Below are 22,741 nucleotides of genomic sequence, written 5' to 3'. Positions count from 1 at the left end.
GACGAACGATGCATAATACCGGTGGATGTTGAGGGGGCGGGCTCAACAAAGAAAATTATAAGGTCATTTGAATTACTGTAGCGAGCGAGTTCATGGCTACAATGAAGCTGAGAAAAGATATCGGCGATAAGAATGAAGGGATGATTTAGATGGGGCAAAGTCGAGCCGAGTAGCCAGGCAAATTTGATTTAGCCTAATAATCCTGCCGGAGAAAGGAGTGCGCTGTTACCGGAGACCCGAGTGTGTGTGTGTGTGTGTGTGTGTTGTGTGTGTGTCAACGCGCAAGTAAACGCCAAAGCGGTGAAAGGCTAAGCCGATCAAGGTGGAATTGTAGCCTACAAAACGGGTTCCACGTCTGGTGTAATACGCACATTACTGTGATTGTGGGAACGTGAAACAAGGTATGTCAACGAATACCACTTATAGGTATTTCCCTCATGGTATGTTTCCGGCACCATGATTATTTAGTAGCCTAGCTAGGGAGAGGTCTGAAATACGCAGGCTTCACCAACCGTCCTTTTAACAACCTTGCATGGAGCCTGTGTTTGAATGGACCAGGTTTGAATCTGTTGCAAGATTATATTCCATTATGTAGGACCTACCCTGATAGTAGCCTATAGGTATGCTACAGCGGTCTGTCAGTGCCAATAGTGCGTTTTGCGGAAAACAGGCTACAATCAGCAGCGTTGACACAATAAATTAATGAGGCTACCGCACAGAATGGATATCCCAATGTTTAGTACGCCGTTCTTTGCGCGCTAGCGACTCATTCCACATCGCTGATGCTGCTTTCATCTCATCATCTTAGTCATACATCGGACTTTCGATCGAATGTAGAGCCTAAAAACTGTTTTGGAGTTGTAAAGATTCTGAATATATATTTGGCCTGGCGCGCACATGGCATAGCTGCTGCTGGGGATGGTCAGCCTTTTTTTATTTCCCAATTCCGCAGTACTGCTGCTATGATGGTACGCAAGTTACGTTTCCGGGATGTACATAGACTGTAGCCCTGATCTATTCCCGGTGGCCATAGATGATCAGGTTAGCACATTTTGTTGATGTTGGATGGGGATATAGCCTAGTATTATTTTATCATTTTCTGTTGGCTATAGCCTAACATAGCATAGGCTACTTTATATAGGCTACTATATGTAATTGCCAGGGCATGTGGTACCCCATGTCGAAAATGAGCACGTACGTTGACATTTTCATCATAATCACTTTAATCTCTGGTGGACATATTTAGAGAGAATTTTATTTCTAGGTAACCAATTTAATAATGATGCTGCGCTCTCATAATGGAAAAAACATTGGAAATAAGAAACGTGTTATTGTTGACGCCAAAAGATGCACTGCAGCTATTGGCTCCTATTCCATTAATAAATGAAAGGCACTGGCGATATCAGGTAGCTAGCACTAAGAGCGGCCTCCTTCAAAATATTGTTTCCTCGGGTCCGATGTCCTGATTCTATACTAATAAAATAATTTTAACGTAATCTGTGAGTGTTTGCTATAAATGTTTGGGATGTGCGTTCTAACTCCACAATCCTCACGTGTTGCGTACTGTTATGACGCTGTTGAACCATAGTCAATTTAAAATATATTTAATACCAAAACATACATTTGGCCTACTCAAGCCCCTAAAATCAGGACATAAAACCTGGACCGTGCGGAAACATGCAAGCATAGGGCCTATAGCGTTAACACCACCTAGAGTAGATCCAAGTCTGGAATTAATGTATAAATACATTAAATGGAGCAAAGGCATGTGTATTACAAAGATAATCTATAGATTTAGAACAGAAAAAGTTTGAGGCCCCTCTCCCTTCATGGAGAAAAGCCTGGATGAACAGAATGAATCTACTTCATTTGCTGACATCAGCAACATACCCAGCCAGACACCAATACGCCTGGATTTGAATGCTGCTTAGGAAAGGCTCAGATGCAGGAAACTGAAATGATATAATCCTTAGTCTTACATATGGACACTTGCCTAGTGCCAAAGGTCAGACTGACAGCAAGGTGAGACACGGTAACACTGTACGAGATAACACTTGGCATGTAAGTTATTCAGTTGAAGCTCCTGTCCAAAGAGATTCAAAACGTATTCTACTAAGGAAGTTGTAACCACCAGAGCCACTTACCACAAGTTCATTCAAAGGGCAACTATGGAGAGGGAACTATTGACAGAGACACAATAAAAGAAACCAGGAGTTAATTAAAGTTAAGGCTTTGTTCATGCTTTATAACATTTATTACATTATTTCATAACAGAATATTTGCTCTGCCTTCTTAAAAGTAGTTATTTGCAATGGAAGACCACCAAAGCTCCCTCGCACATTACTAACCAGCGGGCAAAAAATATAATAATTTAAGTGTAATATTTTATGAATCAAGTCCATGTGAAGTCAACTTGAATCTAAATGAGTCACCTAGAATATGTTCTAAAAATGTATATTGTGACTTCCTGTCTAGGATGATGCGTCTGGCCTGCTGCACTGCCCTGCTCTTCGTCCTCCGTCTCCTGGTGGGTCTGCCCTGGTACCAGGTGGTCCCCTCCTTCTTCATCTTTTACCTGGGCTCCGGAGGCTGGAAATTCATCTACATCTTTGCTAAGACCATCGGCAGGGACTTACAGTGAGTCGGAATGTAGTGTAGAATGAGGCGTGTCTGTTCTGCAAGTCAATAGATTTGTTTTCGAAGTCTCTAAATGGCAGCACTGCAAGTGTAGTTAATTGTCTCCCAGAAGAAAAAAGCAGCATGTTCCTGTAAGACTGGAAGGAATGTGCCACAGCAGGGTCTAACGTGAGAGACTTAATGTTCTAGGGAGAGCTGAGAAGGGAAAACAAACAGACAGGTGTTGTCTTCTGTGTGCCAAAATGGTGTGGACTGAGGGTCTCACCACAGAAGGGCAATTTTTTTGTGGGGCCCTATTTTATCTGGTTTTAAGTGTCTGGTATTAATTAATAAAATATTGAATGGTTGTCAATCATCCACCCCAAATTCCCTACAGAGGAAATGTATTAGTACATGTGTACATAAATTGAAGGTGGGCTTAATTAACATACATCATACAAGATTAGATACAATGCAGTCTGCACAACATTTTAGCAGCTGTCTCACACTGAAGTATTTTGGATAGTCTCGTCTCTGTACCCAAATGGTGAGAACTTGAATCGCATCATGTAAGGCTATTTCTTATTTCAATTTAATAATCTAATAGAATTCTGGTAAATTTTCATTTAGATGCCATTTAAAATATTTTATAGGGAAGAACATTGTAGTAGATCTACTTACTAGATTAGCTGTGTCATTGTGTTATGGAATAAGGTAATGTGCAGTCACTACAAAACAGTACTCTTATCATTTTTGTACTCTAATAGTCTTCATCTTGTGCACAACCAGAAATTGACTGGCCACTACTCCGTCTTCTCTAGGTTTCTTCTCTAGTTTGGACCCTGCTAGGGAGTTTTTCTTAGCCACAGTGTGTTAAAGTTTGTTGCTTGCACTTTCAGGTTTCAGGCTGGATATCTATAAATTCTGTTGTGACAACTGCCAATGTAAAAAGGGATTCATAAAATACATTTGATTGATTGAGAACAGACAGAATATAGTTCAAAATGAAATGAAAAAATTTCAATCATCTGTGTTATCCAAAGTAAGAAATACTGTGGTTGTGGTTTTTCAACTGTTACCATCTCGTGCATGAAACTCTTTTAAAAAGTATATTTTGTTTAGAAGATTTCGCCCATCATTTTATACTGGGACTTACTTAATTTGGAAAAACGTAATTTTCTACTTTATTGTAATGTATATTTCATTATATTTTTTAAAAATAATGTGGATATGTTCTGACTGAAAAAAGGGCACAGTGGAATTGAGTGTATTTCTGCCAATACCTGTACCAACAAAAGCCCTCCTCAGGGGGGATAGCGACAGACAAATGCTCTACAATGGATTATGAAATAAGCAGCAGCACCAACTTGGAGCAATTCCAGATAAAAAAATAAATAAATCTACAACCGATACTTTCACAATAGTGAGCGCTGTGGGAGTGGAATTGTCTCTGACAAGAAAATCAGCATATTCTTGTAAGACAAGCTCCAGTGTGACCAGGAAGTCTAACATTATTAGTAAGATATGAAGGGATGCCTAAGAGGACTGAGGCGAAATGCAGAAACAGTGAGAGAGAGGTGTGTGTGCTGTGTGTTTGTGTTGTCAGTGTTCATGGCTTAAAGGTTTTCACCATGGTTACTGCCCCATCTCCCTCAGGCCCAAGTAACCTGTCCATGTTTGCAGGTTAAGAACAGTCTGGAATGGCATAATAGTGGTGGAATTGCAGCGTTGCCAAAATAGAAGTTAGGGGTTAACCCTTATACCCTTAGTTGTCGCATGTGAGCCGGGTCTTAGTCTGAATCTAGCCCCGTTTTTGGCCACTAGACCTGGGTTCAAAATACAAGTACTTGCATATTGTTTTACTCCTGTGAAGTATTAGAAATATTTCAAATACTCTTGTGTGTTAAGGAAGGTGTCTGATATGGTAATAGTGCAGGTAGGTCTTCACACTTCAACAAAGGTATGTAGGGTGCTCAATTATATTTATCTTCAGTTAGTCCTTCCAGACATTTGTCTTGGTAAATATAAGAAAAAATGCATTTAGAAATAAGTACTTTTTTTGCAATTGTGTCTGCCTATTGGATATCAAAATCAACCTTTCAAGTGCTCAAATAAAAGTTTTTGGGCTATATTTTCTCCACTGTAAATGTTTTCATATATACCAGAAACTAAAGTAAACTTATATTGGAACCTAGGACTGCTATATATCAGGTTTTCTACAACTTTGCAAGAATAGACTAAAATATTGAATAGACTAATAAAAGACCTAAACCAGACAGATAAATCTGGGATTGGTACAATAGTGTGTCAAGGTTCAGCAGTGTGTATAGCCTGAGTAAGGCCTCTAGCCCCTCCCCCTACTACACTGTTCAGTGATAAAACAGGAAGTAGTTAAAGGCCAGAGACGCCCTAGTATCTAACTGCAAAGGAAGAAGCTGTTTTTTGGGTGACTCAGCACAGATAAAGGAATTAAGTTTTACCTGCCTGTTCGGAGGGACCACCTCAAACATGGATGGACCTGTATAGCTAATTCATAAAAAGAATAGCACAGCTACTATCATACAAAGGGTACTACTCCCACACTAAAACGATATAGCAAAAAAAGTTGCCGGAGGTGTAGCTGGCAAGGCCATCTTTATACCTACCCTCACAAACATAATGTTTTTATTGCTTGTGAAAAGCACTTAGTCATTCCACTCCACTTTATGGTACACACCAAGATTTTGCAACTTGAGCACCTATTGTACTAATCTGTTTTAAAGTCTTTAAATGCATGCGTTTGCAAAACACAAGTTTTACAATTCCAGAGTGGCGGTTGGCTATAGTTTCATCAGATTTGTTTCTCAATCTACTGTAAAATGGCAACCTTTTAAGAATGCAGTCTAGAATTCTAGCATGTTCTCAATTTTAAAAAAGCAAAACAGAGATATTGTATTTATTAATTAATACAGTTGTGCTCATAAGTTTGCATACCCTGGCAGAAATTGTGAAATCTTGGCATTGATTTTGAAAATATGACTGATCATGCAAAAACCTATCTTATATTTAAGGATAGTGATCATATGAAACCATTTATTATCACAGTTGTTTGGCTCCTTTTTAAATCATAATGATAACAAAAATCAACCAAATGGCCCTGATCAAAAGTTGACATACCCTTGAATGTTTGGCCTTGTTACAGACACACATGGTGACACACACAGGTGAAAATGGCAATTTAAGGTGAATCTCCCACACCTGTGGCATTTTAAATTGCCATTAGTGTCTGTGTATAAATAGTCAATGAGTTTGATAGCTCTCACATGGATGCACTGAGCAGGCTAGATACTGAGCAATGGGGAGCAGAAAATAATTGTCAAAAGGTAATGGAACTTTATAAAGATGGGAAAGTATATAAAAATATATCCAAAGCCTTGCACATGCCAGTTAGTACTGTTCAATCACTTATTGAGAAGTGGAAAATTCAGGGATCTCTTGAAACCAAGCCAAGGTCAGGTAGACCAAGAAAGATTTTCAGCCAAAACCGCCAGAAGAATTGTTCAGGATACAAAGAAAAACCCACAGGTAACCTCAGGAGAAATACAGGCTGCTCTGGAAAAAGAAGGTGTGATTGTTTCATGGTGCACAATACGATGATACTTGAACAAAAATTAGCTGCATGGTTGAGTTGCCAGAAAGAAGCCTTTACTGCGCCAATGCCACAAAAAATCTTGGTAACAATATCACCGACAACACCTTGACACACCTCACTTCTTCTGGCACTGTAATTTGGAGTGACAAGACCAAACCATAACCATAAGCGCTATGTTTGGAGAGGGTTCAACAAGGCCTATAGTGAACAGAATACCATCTCCACTGTGAAGCATGGTGGTGGCTCACTGATGTTTTGGGGGGGGAGTGCGCTCTAAAGACACGGGGGAATCTTGTGAAAATTGATGGCAGAATGAATGCAGCATGTTATCAGAAACTACTGGCAGACAATTTGCATTCTTCTGCACGAAAGCTGCGTATGGGATGCTCTTGAACTTTCCAGCATGACAATGACCCTAAGCACAAGGCTAAGTTGACCCTCCAGTGGTTACAGCTGTACATTCACTCCCGAATAGCACAGCGTTCTAAGTCGTGTATATTTGGGTCACAAATTATAAGAAAAACCAACATAGTGTCTCAGTAAGGTGTTTGGCCACCACAAGCTACAGGAACATTTTAGCGTGATTTGGCATAGATTCTTCTCGTCTCTGGAACTCTACTGGAGGGACAAAAAAACATTCTTCTAAAAGATATTCCCTCATTTGGTGTTTTGATGATGGTGGTGGAGAGCGCTCTATAACACATCAGTCCAAAACCTACAATATGTGTTCAATTGGATTAGGCCATAGCATATGATTCACATAATTTTTATACTCATCAAATTATTCAGTGTCCCCCTCATGGCGTGTGGATCGGGGCATTGTCACCCTGAAAGAGACCACTCCCAACAGGATCGAAATGTTTCACCATTGGATAAAGGTGATCACTTATAAATAATAATACATTTGTAATGATTTGCGATTACCTTTCACTCTAAGGAGACAACTGGACCCAAACCATGCCTGGAAAATGCCAGACACAGCTCTTCCAACCCCAAGTTCCAACCCTATTTAGTGATGTCTTTGCCATAGATCTGAATGTAGTAGTCACTGTTCCTATTGAAACGCCAGCCAGTTGAGCAGTCGTTTTTGACTGGAGCTCCTGCCGTCCATGCCCTAATAATGAACCCTCTTTTAAAGTCAGATCCATTCCTCTTGTCATCTTGATCCTGCTCAGTATTTTTACAGATGCCACAGAGCATGATAGGATGTTAATTGCTTTATTGTATCATGCAGTACACTTGTAAGCATCTGCATTCATTTTGTTCTTCCACTCATCTATTCCGATTTTTCCTTTATCACCTGTCTTTAGATGTATATAGTATTGAAAATGGGGGTAAACCCAGTTTATCGCCTTTTTAACATTAATATTATTACAATTATTATTATTATTGCTTAGTTTAGAAACGTAGCACCTTAAAGCTGTTTGTATTTTTGTTGTTTTGTCTGCACATTTTCACCCTGTCCTTGACCTCCTCCACCACAGTGCGGCCGGCGTCCTACTCAAGGTGAAGTGGAATGTCAAGCGTCACTTGCGAGAACGAAACACCCTACCCAAGATCTTTGCCGAGACTGTGCGTCGGCACGGGGACAAGACTGCGCTAATCTTCGAAGGCACAGGGGAGAAATGGTCTTTCCGGGAGCTGGACGAGTACTCCAACCGCGTGGCCAACCTGCTGCTTCAGAGGGGCTTCGTAGAAGGAGACGTGGTGGCTCTCTTTATGGAGAACCGCTCCCAGTACGTGGGCCTCTGGCTGGGCATGGCCAAGATTGGTGTGGAGGCTGCCCTGATCAACTTCAACCTGCGGCTGGAGGCCCTCGTTCACTGCGTCACAATCTCAAATGCCAAGGCTGTGGTGTTCGGCAGTGAGCTTACTGAAGGTGAGGATGGGTGAATGTTGGGAATGGGCCTATTCCCTAACATTTTAAATGTATTTATTTGTATCATTTTGAGGAGTGTTTTTATGCTTTATTTGACTGTGGGGCTATTTTATTTTTTTTGCCATGATAAGCAGGAGGAATCCTGTCTGACAATGAATGTGGTCTAGTTTGAAGTAATGATGCAGGATTTATTTATATCACATTTGTATTTACCTGTTTGCTCTTCAAGTGGTTGAAAACCTGCATCCCTCCATGTCTAAGAACGCCAAATTCAGTCGGCACATTTCCCCGCAGACCGGGGAGAGACATGTTATTTGTCTCAGTTTCTATTAAGGATATTTTAAAATTCACCTTCTATTCTCTCGCCCGCTCTCTTTGTTTTTCCTCCACTCCCTCCATCCTCATTCTACCTCCTCCTCTCGCCCTCTTCCTCCAGCTGTCTGCGAGGTACACAGTTCCATGGGGAAGACAGTCCAGATGTTGTGTTCAGGGGACTTGGATTCAAAACGTGTCCCTGTGGGGACAGAGAGCCTGGAGCCTCTACTGGACGCCAGCCCTTGCCACCTACCCAGCCGCCCAGACCGCTGCTTCACAGGTCAGTTGATCAGACAAGTCTATCCCATCACAGGGTATTAGGAGCCGAATCACTGGCTCGTGCTACTCGTTTTCTCTTTGGATCGACCGTTTGATGGAGCCTGTCTGAAATTCTGCCCTTTTGGGATGCTTCCATTGGTTCTGCCATGCTACACAGGTGAAGTCGGTGAAGCCCGACGGTTTTGCTATTTGTTGCTTTCTTATTACGGCCAGTTTCCCCCTTATCTCTATGCGTGTGTTCGCTGATTCATGGTCTGTGCCTTTCAGACCGTCTGTTTTACATCTACACATCCGGCACCACCGGGATGCCCAAAGCTGCCATTGTGGTCCACAGCAGGTAGTCACTCACCGGTTTATATGATATTTGGCACCAGGGAGGGGCTGTTCAGATGCAGTGTAAGGGGGGAGATGACACGATGAATTGTGGACATGATGGAGTAGAAACTACCTGTCAGTAGATCCTTTACCCCCCCCTCCCCCGGTGCTTGGTGTAGGTACTACCGCATGGCAGCGTTGGTGTACTACGGCTTTGGGATGACATCGGATGACGTGCTGTACGATTGCCTTCCACTCTACCACTCTGCAGGTAACGCTGAGAGCTATGCTGTGTGTTGGTGCTGTGTTTGTGTCCTTGCGTTTGTGTGTGCGCATGCGTGCTAAGTGTGTGTTCCCTCTGACACTTTCCCTCCTCCTCAGGTAACATAGTTGGAGTTGGGCAGTGCCTGATCCACGGCATGACGGTGGTCATCAGGAAGAAGTTCTCCGCCTCCCGATTCTGGGACGACTGTGCAAAGTACAACTGCACGGTGAGACACACATACACGCAAAGCTAGCTGACTCAGTGTAGCTCAGTTTTAATAATACATCTGTACTGAATTGTTAAGCAAGGATCAAAAAGGTTTTTGTTTTGAGTTAGTGGTCAAAAGAAGGTGTTTTCCAATTATTGTTCAACAGGGCTGATAATTAACTAAAGATTAACTATAACTCAGGGAGATTTATGTTTGGGAAATCTCAGATAAATACATTTAGAAGATATATCTGATTAATATTTTGGGCTGTTAACTTATAGGTTATTTGGCTAAAGCAAGGGAAGGCGACGTGAGCATGAAACCCTTTTTTTCTACCTAGCATTTCACTTTACTGACCTGGAGTTCGAGGTGAGTCCCTGATTAGCAGAGGAAGAAAACCAAACTGGGACAGGAGTTCCCCAGCCTTGGGCAGATAATTGTTGATAATTATTTCAAATTATACGAGACTGGCTGACTGTTCGTCTTTGTTTTCTAGATTGTCCAGTACATAGGAGAGATCTGCCGGTACCTGTTGAACCAGCCCGTGAAAGATATCGAGCAGAAACATAAAGTCCGCATGGCCCTCGGAAATGGTCTGCGTCAATCCATCTGGGAGGAGTTCACCTCCCGCTTCAACGTGACACAGATAGCCGAGTTTTACGGAGCCACAGAGTGTAACTGCAGCCTGGGTAACTTCAACAATATGGTGAGGCACCAGGCAGACATTTTGGTTCTTAGGTTGTCGTTTATTATGTGGCATCCAATCATTAGGAGTGAAAATGAGGGTATTAGTGGTCTGAGATAGCATCATCCTGTTGGTATTACATTTGGAGCTTCTATTGATGTGCTGTATAGGTGCAAGGCATGTAGAGCCGTTAAGCCAACAGAGTTTGAGGGGGGTACAGGGCCGTTCTCTGAATTCCTTCTGTTCCATTTAAACAACACTACATTCTTTTCTCTGTGATACAGACGGGAGCTTGCGGCTTCAACAGCCAGATCCTGCCTTTTATCTACCCGATCAGATTGGTGAAGGTGAACGAGGATACAATGGAGCTTATCAGAGGGCCCGACGGGGTGTGCATCCCCTGCAAGCCTGGTTCGTCACCGCCAGTATAGTGCATAAACAAACCGTCACCTGAATGCCGTTGGGGGATGGGATTTGAATCTTTTCATACATTCCATTCTACGTTCACTAGCCCTGGTTGATTCTGTATCACCTGGTACATCAAGCGGGTCATTCCCTATCCCACATCCTGTCAGCCCAAGGCAGCAGGGTAAAGTAACTCAAGGGGTTGATGAAATCAGCAAGGGGGATAATTTCTCTTCTGTTCTAGCATTGATATTTTATTGAATTCCCTAACAGAAGAAGAAACAAAGTTTAAATGCGAAGACCGAAGTGAATTTGCGGTGACAAGTTGGCGTGAAATGTGTAGCTCTATCTCAGCTATGCACCATGGGCCGCCAACCAACTCTGGCATAACTCTTTGAAAATGCTACATTTCAGGCGTCAGCTGTTCTGTAGTGATAAAATCTTCAAATTAGTTTTCACATATAAACTCTATATGCCCAAATAAATGTGTCTTCCACAAAATAACAAGACTGTGTTATGGAAAATGAATTTTGATTGGGGATTTTTGCCATTTTCTCGAGCCCGTTTTAATTGAATTGCCGCAGACCAATTGCTGCTCTTTCGCATGTTGATTTAGAGCCAAGCCTCATAGTCCTTTGATTGACTGAAATGTAGTAATTTAGTAAATCACACCCCCTACATTTCAATCACCCACACTATTTCCAGGCTGTCCATGGTTGGTTTTTATACACTCTTGTTTGAATACTCCAAGGCCTGACTCCTCTCCTTGCCACTGGTTAATAACAATCTGTGAAATGTTCTCTCTGTTCAGGTGAGCCTGGACAGCTGGTGGGTAGAATCATTCAGCACGATCCACTGAGAAGGTTTGACGGCTATGTTAACGAAGGAGCAACCAACAAGAAGATTGCGAGCAGTGTCTTCAAGAAAGGAGACATGGCCTATCTCTCAGGTGATGGGCTTCTAATCTAACCCTAACCTTAAGACTTAACCTAACACTAATTTTACCCTATCCCCAATTGTAGCTGGTACAAACCCGATTCCAAAAAAGTTGGGACACTGTACAATTGTGAATAAAAACAGAATGCAATGATGTGGAAGTTTCAAATTTCTATATTTTATTCAGAATACAACATAGATGACATATCAAATGTTTGAACGGAGTAAATGTATCACTTTAAGGGAAAAATAAGTTGATTTTGAATTTCATGGCATCAACACATCTCAAAAAAGTTGGGACAAGGCCATGTTTACCACTGTGTGGCATCCCCTCTTCTTTTTATAACGGACTGCAAACGTCTGGGGACTGAGGAGACAAGTTGCTCAAGTTTATGAATAGGAATGTTGTCCCATTCTTGTCTAATACAGGCTTCTAGTTGCTCAACTGTCTTAGGTCTTCTTTGTCGCACCTTCCTCTTTATGATGCGCCAAATGTTTTCTATGGGTGAAAGATCTGGACTGCAGGCTGGCCATTTCAGTACCCGGATCCTTCTTCTATGCAGCCATGACATTGTTATTGATGCAGTATGTGGTCTGGCATTGTCGTGTTGGAAAATGCAAGGTCTTCCCTGAAAGAGACGACATCTGGATGGGAGCATATGTTGTTCTAGAACTTGGATATGACTGTCACCATTGATGGTGCCTTTCCAGATGTGTAGTCTGCCCATGCCACACACACTCAAGCAACCCCATATCATCAGAGATGCAGGCTTCTGAACTGAGTGCTGATAACAACTTGGGTTGTCCTTGTCCTCTTTAGTGCGGATGACATGGCGTCCCAGTTTTCCAAAATGATTAGTCTGACCACAGAACACTTTTCCACTTTGCCACAGTCCATTTTAAATGGTCCTTGGCCCAGAGAAAACTCCTGCGCTTCTGGATCCTGTTTAGATGCGGCTTCTTTTTTGACCTATAGAGTTTTAGCCGGCAACGGCGAATGGCACGGTGGATTGTGTTCACCGACAATGTTTTCTGGAAGTATTCCTGAGCCCATGTTGTGATTTCCATTACAGTATAATTCCTGTATGTGATGCAATACCGTCTGAGGGCCCGAAGATCACGGGCATCCAGTATGGTTTTCCAGCCTTGACCTTTACGCACAGAGATTGTTCCAGATTCTCTGAATCTTTGGATGATATTATGCACTGTAGATGATGATAACTTGAAACTCTTTGCAATTTATCTCTGAGAAACTCCTTTCTGATATTGCTCCACTATTTTTCGCCGCAGCATTGTGGGAATTGGTGATCCTCTGCCCATCTTGACTTCTGAGAGGCACTGCCACTCTGAGAGGCTCTTTTTATACCCAATCATGTTGCCAATTGACATAATAAGTTGCAAATTGGTCCTGCAGCTGTTCCTTATCTGTACATTTAACTTTTCCGGCCTCTTATTGCTACCTGTCCCAACTTTTTTGGAATGTGTAGCTCTCATGAAATCCAAAATGAGCCAATATTTGGCATGATATTACAAAATGTCTCACTTTCAACATTCGATATGTTATCTATATTCTATTGTGAATTAAATATAAGTTTATGAGATTTGTACATTTTTCCATTACTTTTTTACTCACAATTTATACCGTGTCCCAACTTTTTTGGAATCGGGTTTGTACTCCAAACCTAACACTATTTTTACCAAAATTGGGAAATTATCCTGGATTTACTGCAATTCAGGAAATGTTTTGTTCATAGGAAGGCTTATTCATAAACACACTGCCTACAGTATGTTGCTGAAGAGGTATGATATAGCAATAAGTTGAACAAGAGAACAGAGCTGATTTAATTACAGGTCTTCCTTTAAAACAGACCTGAAATAATCTAAAAATGAATAACGTCTTCTCCTTACAGGTGACGTTCTCATCATGGACCAGTTTGGATACATGTACTTTAAGGACCGCACTGGGGACACGTTCCGCTGGAAGGGGGAGAACGTGTCCACCACGGAGGTGGAGGGGACGCTAAGTCGTCTGTTAGACATGAAGGACGTTGTGGTCTACGGAGTGGAGGTCCCAGGTACTGCAACACTCATTTGTTCTCTGTTTTTGAAATCATTGTTTAATGTTTAATGAGTAGAGATGGTGCTTTAAAACTCCCCCCAATTCCATGTGTAACAGGGAGAGACACAAAAACGGACACAGAGTATCGGCTCTGGGGGCATTTTATTAATGAAAAGTGAAGGGTGAGGGAGATATGAAAAGTAAATGGTTAGGCAGGGTCAACCCTGGGGCACACTCTACTGATGGGACGCTTGAAGCGACACTTCAGTACACACCTCTTCTAGTGAGACATGTCATAACGAAGCTTTGGTACCCATTTCAGATAAAAGAAAATGCCCCTTAGATGATGTATGAAGCTTAGTTTCTGCGCCTTACACCCGGATGTGCTCGCCTTTGATCCAGTTTGAGTATATATGGAAGTGAAACGCTGTTCATTTTCGAGAATGGGCGAAAGTTGGTTGATGACTGAATAGAGATATTGTTACTTGTGGGATTTTTTTTAATGGACCCATCTAGAAAAACATTTTTGTTCCTCAATAAAAATTAATAAGCTATTTCCCTGTTACTAACACTGTTCTTCCCTCACTGTCCAGTTACAAAACTCATTTTCCAGTTCAAAACATGTAAAAGCACACACAAATGTCATCTCTTTTATTTCTTTACTCACTGATTTAATGTGCACTTTTCAGTATTTACCTGTTACTTATGCAAATAAAAACAAACGTTTAGGAATAAAAAAGAATACACAAATTAAGTGTGAACAGATTAAAAAGTTAGTTATCGTTGCCTTTTGATAGTTATTGTATAAATGTAATTCACGAATGAATGAAAAAAATACGTTCTTATGCCATTAAATGAAATCGCTTTGGCAGACTCGCTAGCAAATGCTAAATTCTGATGACTATTCCGGTAAGTTAGTAGAGACCGGTAAAGCTTATTACTGGCTAATACACTGTTAAAACAGCCAGTGGCAAAAGCAATACATAGCCGCTATTTGTCGTGGAGGTAAATTTAGTAAGAAGCGTTAGTCAGGTTAACTGTATCAATGTAATTCACAAATGGCCAATGAACTATTAAAATGGACAGTGGCAAAATAGGATTTGTTCAGGATAGAGACAAGAGGCTATACTGACACCCGGCAGATGTACAGCCCTGTGGTTTAGTGGTTAATGACACAGCCTTACACGTGGGTAACCCGGGTTCAAAACTTAGAGGTGGCAACACTTTCTATTGCGGGCCAGCTGAACTGGGCTTGCCTGGTTTCTTGTTGTCCTAGGCTAGTGTAGTGCCATATAAATGGATAGGTGGATAGGTTTAACCTTAGCATTTAACTAGATAACAGCTAGCTATCTTGGCAATCCAACTAAAATTATATAATGTTTGGAATTACAAGTTTTATATCTTTTCCTGTCCCTGGTATAACCTTTTTATATAACCAACCTTTTTGTATAACCATGAATAAGCCATCAATAAAAAATAATTTGTGAAGTATTCCATTTCAAATTCTAATTTCCCCAATACCCTATCTAATATCATTTAGAGAAAACTGCAGTGGGAAACTCGGCCAGAAGTTGCAAGTGTCAAGTGAATCCACAACATCACCACAAACGTCTTTTCGAGACAGGTTTCAATCGTTTTAAATACTAGCTAGTGATGTTATAATGTTACAAATTATTATTATTAAATAGATAGATGATCTGCTCCTTAAGGTTTAAAATGGGTTATTCGAGCTGACGTTAGCTATGTAGAGTTTAGCTAGCTACTGTCTAGGTCACAGGTGTCAAACCAGTTTCATGGAGGGCCGAGTGTCCGCAGGTTTATGGTTTTTCCTTTAAATTGGTTCCCAGTTCAGACCTAAACAACCAGGTGAGGGTAGAAATTAACTAATTAATCAATCAAGTACAAGGTGAGAGCGAAAACCAAAGTATTTTATCTAACAGTGTACTATTTATTATTAAAGATTGGAGAGGAAGGAGAAGAGAGTGAGAAGGAAAAATTAAGAGAGTAAAAAGAGTGAAGCGAGGAGAGTGTCAAAGATGAGGTGGGAAGGTTATGAGAAGGAAAGGAAGAAAGAGAAGATGAGTAAACAAAAGAGGAGAGTGATTTTAGTGGAAGTAAAAGTCTATTGTCTCTGTTTTTAAATTTAGCTCATGTTCTTTTATGCTCATATTCTGCCCAGACAACCAGGACCACTGAATGGCTGTTCAGACTTGGTACTTCTGTTCAGAAACCACAGACCTAGACAGTTCAGGATGTTTCTGTAATATAGTTGTTTTCTCTGTTTATCACAATGTGCCTGTTAGACTAAATACAAGAAACCGGAATTGTTCCCAGTTTTTATTTCATAGATAATAACATCAGATAATGTAATGATATATTGACCGGCAAACTGGAAATGTCCCCGGTTTTCATTTCAGACATCTGGTCACCTTAATTTTGTAAGTTTCTTTTAAAAATTTTTGGTTCTTAGTTTTTTTGGTCATCTTTTCCAAGGATGCCAATAATTCAAAAATTAAAAATTGGTCCTCAGTTCAGGTGAAGGGAGAGGAAAGAGTCACTGGAAATCTTTCTCCTCCCTTCACTTGAAATGTGGCCCCGTTTTTAGTTGTGCATATGCAGTGAAGTATTAAGTATGTAAGCTTTGCTGTTGTCAGCCATTTCTGTCTGCTTTTACAAGCAGTGTTGAGAAAGTTTGACCCATGATGTCACTGCTAAAGAATGTTTTCCTGTAAGTCAAATCCAACGGTCCCCTAATTATTACAACACCTGTGAATTATCTTCTACTTCAGGGCTGCCCAACCCTGTTCCTGGGGAGCTACTATCCTGTACATTTTCTCCAACCTTCGACTATTCTTTTCTGGTTAAGTCTGGTTCAATTAAATGCCTGTACCAAGTTGAATATTCCCCAAATAATTAAATGTTTAATTTTCCTGTGTCTCAGGGGCTGAGGGCAAGGCTGGGATGGCCGCCATAGCAGATCCAGAGCGATCTACAGACCTGGAGAAGTTTGGGAAGGATCTGGAGAAAGCCCTGCCCCCCTATGCGCGACCTGTCTTCCTCCGCTTCCTCAATGAGGTCAACAAGACAGGTGGGTCCCGTCAAGTCATGTCCCAATGACCTTTGCTTCCGCCCAAATGTGTGTTCACTTTCCATTTTTAAATGAAATAACCGGTGTAAGGTTTGGACGATATTTTTTAAAATTTCAAATGGTCAGTGTTGATCTGAATTCAGGACTGCCCTTTCGACATACTCATTTTATTGAGTATGAGCAAAAAAGCTAAACTGATCCTAGATCAAAACAACTTAGTGATTACAGGCCTCAGGAGTAGCCCAATCTGTAATCTTCTCAAATGTTCCTCCTCTCTTCTACTTCCCTTGTTCTCATCCTCCAGGCACCTATAAATTCCAGAAAACAGAAATGCGGCGGGAGGGTTTCAACCCCAGCATTGTATCAGACAAACTGTACTTCCTGGACCCCAGTAGGGGGCGCTACGTGGAGCTGAACAAGGAGCTCCATAGCGGCATCGTCTCAGGGAAGCAGAAACTGTAACTGGGAGATCTGATCATTCTTTGGACCGGACACCCCAGCCAATATCCCTAAACCACCCATATCCACCTCTTGCACACAAGCACCCCATACCAAAAGTCACTCTCCCTCCCTCAAGAAAAAGGTAACTCCCAGAATTCCCCTTTTCGCTCTATCTAAGCCTATGTCCCTCGTTACCTCAGCGACCACAGTGAGGGGCATCTGGATCTCATCCTGGTCTCATGACAAGCCAATCAGACACCATTTCCCATTATACATTCCTTTGACCCCTGAGGTGTCACCTCCGACCCTTCAACTCCCTGGAGCTCGACCTTACCTTGACCTAGAGCAGCGTTTGCTGGAAGGACACCTTCTTGGTTGAGATCGGCGTGTGGCATCTCTTCTGAATGCAAAAACATAACAAACTATTCCAAATCTTCAAAAAGACCTGGCTTTAAGGAACATTACATGCGCGATGAAGGAACTTGACTTGAACGAAGAAAACCTGTTCTGTCGGTTTGTCAGTAAAAATTTGATGAGGTCACTACCTCTGAGGCCCAACCTGCATAATGCCCAATCAGTGACCACTGGCTTTCTGATACAAAATGGATGCTTGGTTTTAGTTGTGTGCAGTATGCCTATTCTTCCAAAACAGTACAACAAGCATATTTCAATGGAGTTTAAATTCAATGTTGGATTTAGGTGCAATGGGGATCTAGCATTGGCAGTACAATGAATAGCCAAAAGATGAGCTGAGAAGAAGCTTTCTAGTATTATTTTGTCAGCATTACACCAAATATATTTAATTTGTAGAATAATCTTAACATATTTAAGACAAAAAGGAGGATTTTGTTTAACATCAAAATCCTAACATTATGCTAATTCAAATAGTATTACATGTTATACTGTATCCTTGATTGCGTTCTGCCTTCTGACCTTCCCCCACTAGTGGGAGCTCCTCCTCATATTCAACAACACAATCTACACAACAACCACCAGCGGCTGGAACTCCAACTAACTCCCCTACAGTTACAAATGTCAGGACACTTCTGGGATAGAAGACTTAGATTTTAAAAGGTTCTGATTCTGAATGTTCTTATACTTAACAGGAAGGTTTCTGTCAATGTTGTGCAAGTTGGGCCTGTGGTATGGCATTAAGTTCCATCTTAAATCTGGATGAAGAGAGAGCTGAAGTCAAAAGCACCATCTTCTGTCAGTTTCTGTTCGGTCGTTCAGAACTCGATATGACGAGAGCAATATTTCAATGCCACTCTCAGACTGGCAAGCCGAACGATCCAAAGACTGTCCTTCCTCAGAGAGGAGAGGAAGTGGAAAAGATGCATATTTTGGTCCTTGTAGCTTCTTGTTTCATCTTCTCAGCCGTATGAATGATCAACACAAACAGAGCACTGTGCCTTTGCTGTGAGTTTTCCAACTCGGATTCACAGGCCCTGTCCCATGGCGCTAATCCCGGACTATTCAACACCAGTCCTAGAGGGCTGAAACACTTGTATGTTTTTTGCTTCTACCTTCTAGTTACTGCACACAAGGTCTGAATCCCAGGTCTGAATCAGTCTTTGATTAGAAGTAGTGGATAATAACCAGAAGTGTTTAGGCCTTCCAGGGCTGGAGTTGAATAGCCCTGGTCTTGTCCCTTTCTCCATGGTCCAGGGAATAACCTTTTCCCGGACAGTTGTGGGGTCAGCAGAAAGTGGATTCAACCGTTTTGGTAGATGAGGTGTGTTGAATTTTGGTTGTCTTGGTTAAATATGTACCTGCATATTGTGTGGTTATCCAGGAACTGGGTTTCCTACCCTGGACTAGTCTCTCCCCCTGCTCCCTGTTACTCCCCCCCACATCACTCGCTCCTTTCCCTGCCCTCTTCCCTTGCAATTGTTGTCCTATAGTACACAGTTCCCTTTATCGTTATCCTTCCTTATTCATTCACCACTCCAGCCACGTTTTCCTCTCACTTTCAATGAATCCCCTATTCTCTCTCACCCAAACAGTCCCCTCTGTTTGCTTCTAGCTCGTCTTCTTGTGGATAGACGTTTCCATCATTTGATATTCTCTCTGAGGACATCATGCGCTACTACTGTCACCACCACCATGACGATCAGTGTTATCTGTAACTATGTCCTATCAAAATCAACCAATCATGGGCCCGTTTTCCACCAGCCAAATATCCTGTCTGTATGAAATCAACAGGTGGAGACCAGGGGGAAGAAAAATGATCCTCAAGCAAATAGCCTAAAAACGCTGAGGATTGTGGGTAGCGTAGTTTGCTATATCCCTGGTTCCTTCCCTTCATCTCCCATCTGACACATGTCGCCCGGTAAACACTACAAAAAAGAGGAAGTGCAGGCATGGCTCTCCAGCTCCACTCCATAAGTGTATTTATTATTAGTGATAATTGTTTAGTTTCTGAGTGTTGGATAATGAAAAATGAGTGACCACTGACCAAGAGTTATGTTGTAAAGAAGAGTATATATTGATTTTGGGGATTATATGAGAATGCTGCTTTGATACTTTTGATCCTGGGGTGTCATTTGGTAGTATGACCACGAGGTGGCGCATGGCTGGGCAGCACCAGAGAAACTGCCCGTTGTCAAGTGCCCATTCAGGTTTGTCTGAAGTGGCTTTATCTTCTTGTCTTCTTCCCTTTACCTGCACTGATCTAAATGGATTGGAGACAGGTGGACAACAGCCCTAGCCATATTACTTTCACTTATCCTGTTGTGTTGATGTGTTAAAGGAAATACGACACTGACAACTCTAGGGATCAATTTTAGACCGTTGACATGCACCCCAGATTTATTTCTGTACCCAGTTTTGTTATTTAAATTATTATTTTTTAAAGTATTATTAATTATTCTTTATTTGATTGTGCATTTAATATGTCACAGCTTTGCGGTGTGTTTGTTATTTTCTGTGTGTCGAATCAAAGCTTTGATGTGTCAGGAGTCTAGAAGTGTGAGACGGAAGGGGCTCATTGAGTGTGTGTTCTGCCAGCTGGACCGTGACCAGCCCCAAGACCTATGACAGCACCATCCCACTGGGGGGCGCTAAACTGCAGCGCCTCTAAACAGTCTGCTGTGCTGAGGCCTTATCTGTTTTATAGTTGACCTGCATTGGTTTTTGTAAAGACACCATGTAGCACATACACACGAAAAGTGAGAGTCTATGGCAATATCACAGTGTATTTTAAGGACAGCTGCAGTTCAACTATTTGGTTTAATTCTACATTCCACTATGGGAGGGGTGTCAAACAAACAGTCCAAATGCTGAATGCTGGCCACGAGGTGGTCAAGTCCAGCCCACAGTTGGTTTGTCATAATAAATAAAAAATAAATGTGGATTAGGTGCAAACTCAGTATTGTTTTAAGTGGCAAACTACTTAGAAATCTGGGTTCCAAATGGCACACTGGTGTAAGATAATGCTGTGCAGTAGAACTGTGTCATTGCAAGCAGGAGTGCATCTTTATCTCATCATACTGGGGCTTTAATATGCTCAGCACTGTCTGGGGTGGGTGGTTGGGAGAGGGATGCCTTACCTCGTTGGACTCTAGCGACTCCTTGTGCCGGGTTCGGCGCCTGCAAGCTCAATTGTGTATTCTGGCCGAAGAATGCGCTCTCCTCCAAGCATGTAGGTTTCGGCTAATGTTTCCCAGTTGAGTATGCAGTGTGATAAGAAGCAGAGCGGCATGGCAGGATGTGCTTAGGGGGACATGTCCTGATCGACTCTCCCAAGCCCGCTGGGAGTTGCTGCGATGAGGCAAGGATACAATTAGAATTGGAAATCACAAAAGTGTAATGATAATTAGAAGAGATAATAGACCTACATTCACATGGTTTCCTGCAAATAACCAGCTCATCACCTACATGAGAAATTATGACAAATCCTAATGTTTTGTTAAATGCAGCCCTCGAGACCTTTAAAAGACTGAATGCAACCACAGGAGGTAAAAGAGATTGACAACTGTGTACTAGGACTAGTTTCCATTCCACTGTATCTGTTGGCTGTCTTGATCCAATCCTTACAGATGTCCATCCTGTTACTTAAGCAGTAAGCCTTGTAGCCAAGCATGCAAGGGACAGGCCTGTTCACACATTACTCAGTGTGCTGACACATGTAGTCCAGTGACGGTGATTTGGGAGACATGCTGTTGTGTGAGCGTCATAGACTCTCAGTTATTAGTGTCTGTGTCTGGCCCTTCCCAGAGGTTCCAATAGGAACGAGTGTGGAATGTACATAGGGGTAGAAGTAGTTTCTGGGCAGGGCTCATGTGTCACTAACCAATGGGAGCTGTGAGGGCAGGGTGTTAGTCGTCAGCCAGAGGGAGGTGCTATTTACCAGCAAAAATATTGTGGCTGCTGCCCTCCGTACTGTTGAAATCCTTATTCTGGAGTAAACATTATTACAACTTACTATCAAAGAATGTCTGATTTATTTATAAAAGATCATGTTGAAATATCAGTGTATTACTCTTCTGAAGTACTGAAATGATGGATAATAAAAAGATTGATGAATGGAAACACTGAAGGAGGACAGAGAAAACCCTATATGCTCCCCATTATAGCATCTTTAAGCGCATTGGTCTGCGCCATTGACAAAGTCAGTTGTACATTTTTATCTCAACAATTGGCTAATCCGTCCTGATTACCTGGTGGGAAATGTTTCAAAGAAGGTCATCAGAAGGGATCAGCCAATGAAGTTTCAAGTCCCACCTCGATTGCTTACATTTTGGAAGCCCTCAATGGGGAGTGTCCCACCATTATCCATGCACACATTTCTGTGGCACTTGAGGTCTTTCTCTATGATGGAATTCTTGGTTGTTTAACAGTATGTCGATCTATCCACTTTTGGTTGTATTCAAGAGTGTCAAGTCTCAAATGGCCAGTAAATAATAGGTTACTATACCATGTTTTTATGATTGGTTCATATCAGTTATATGGTATGCTTGAGCCAATTTTGAGACCAGATGCTACAAAGTAACGGGAAGTAGAAAGCAGAACTGCATGCAGAGAAACACCTCTCTCCTTACTGATAGTTGGGGCGGTATTCAGTACTGAATGCATTACTCTGTCTCCATCTCATCTTCAAAAGAATCTCTCTGGTTTATTAGTAGTAAATAGTAGTAAGCCACATGATGCACTTTTTAATTTGTCTTGTGTTTTTCTGTTCCATTGTGGTACTCAGGAACAACGTTAGGCAATTGCAGAGAAGGGAAGGCGTGTGCGGTGTGTGTGTTTCTTTGTTTCGACGGTCGGCTTCTCTTAGCATGTACATATGGTGTGCGGGCGAGGTGTGTGAGGTGTGGGCTGTCTGCAGCACACTGATGTCCTCTTGTCTCTAAAAGACTAGCTGGCTGTAAATCAAGCATACAAAATCATTGGCAATGGCAAATAAATATTAATAAAAAAGGATTTAAATTGTTGTCTTTGAGTTTCCAGTTCTTCATTTGTATATATTTCTTTAAAAGACCTGTACAATTAATTTAAATGAACATCCAAAACAATGTCGCAACAGTGTAATAAGATTAACATACCACCCTGAAATGATTAGAATGATAATATTGCCCTTTTTGTGTAAGAGCTGTTTAAAAGAAATGCATGGAATTT

The 22,741-nt window shown here is 41.7% G+C and overlaps 1 protein-coding gene across 2 annotated transcripts; it reads left to right on the top strand.

Annotated features, from left to right (window-relative positions):
* Positions 1-11: 11 nt before the first annotated feature.
* On the top strand, positions 12-22,560 carry slc27a4 (solute carrier family 27 member 4). 2 transcript variants are annotated; one of them, XM_010877361.4, is made up of 13 exons: positions 12-401; positions 2,476-2,637; positions 7,732-8,126; positions 8,563-8,721; positions 8,988-9,057; positions 9,215-9,306; positions 9,417-9,526; positions 10,005-10,214; positions 10,478-10,604; positions 11,410-11,547; positions 13,445-13,609; positions 16,535-16,681; positions 16,986-22,560. In XM_010877361.4, exons 2-13 carry the CDS (start codon positions 2,477-2,479, stop codon positions 17,141-17,143), a joined length of 1,932 nt encoding a protein of 643 aa, XP_010875663.1. In that variant the 5' UTR covers positions 12-401; position 2,476; the 3' UTR covers positions 17,144-22,560. The 2 variants fall into 2 exon arrangements, with proteins under 2 accessions (XP_010875663.1, XP_019909046.1); XM_020053487.3 differs by lacking the exon at positions 12-401 and adding an exon at positions 741-1,041.
* Positions 22,561-22,741: the final 181 nt, after the last annotated feature.

This window comes from Esox lucius, chromosome 14 (genome assembly GCF_011004845.1).
Source record: "Esox lucius isolate fEsoLuc1 chromosome 14, fEsoLuc1.pri, whole genome shotgun sequence".
Taxonomy (NCBI): Eukaryota; Metazoa; Chordata; class Actinopteri; order Esociformes; family Esocidae; genus Esox; species Esox lucius.
The sequence above is the reverse complement of the archived record's forward strand: the minus strand, read 5'-3'. Positions and strand labels throughout refer to the sequence as shown.

Bases quoted from the DNA above. Each gene is read 5' to 3' on its own strand.
- slc27a4 (XM_020053487.3), top strand. The intron at 2,638-7,731 runs GTGAGTCGGAAT...CCTCCACCACAG, and splicing joins ACCATCGGCAGGGACTTACA to TGCGGCCGGCGTCCTACTCA. The intron at 9,527-10,004 runs GTGAGACACACA...TTTGTTTTCTAG, and splicing joins GTGCAAAGTACAACTGCACG to ATTGTCCAGTACATAGGAGA.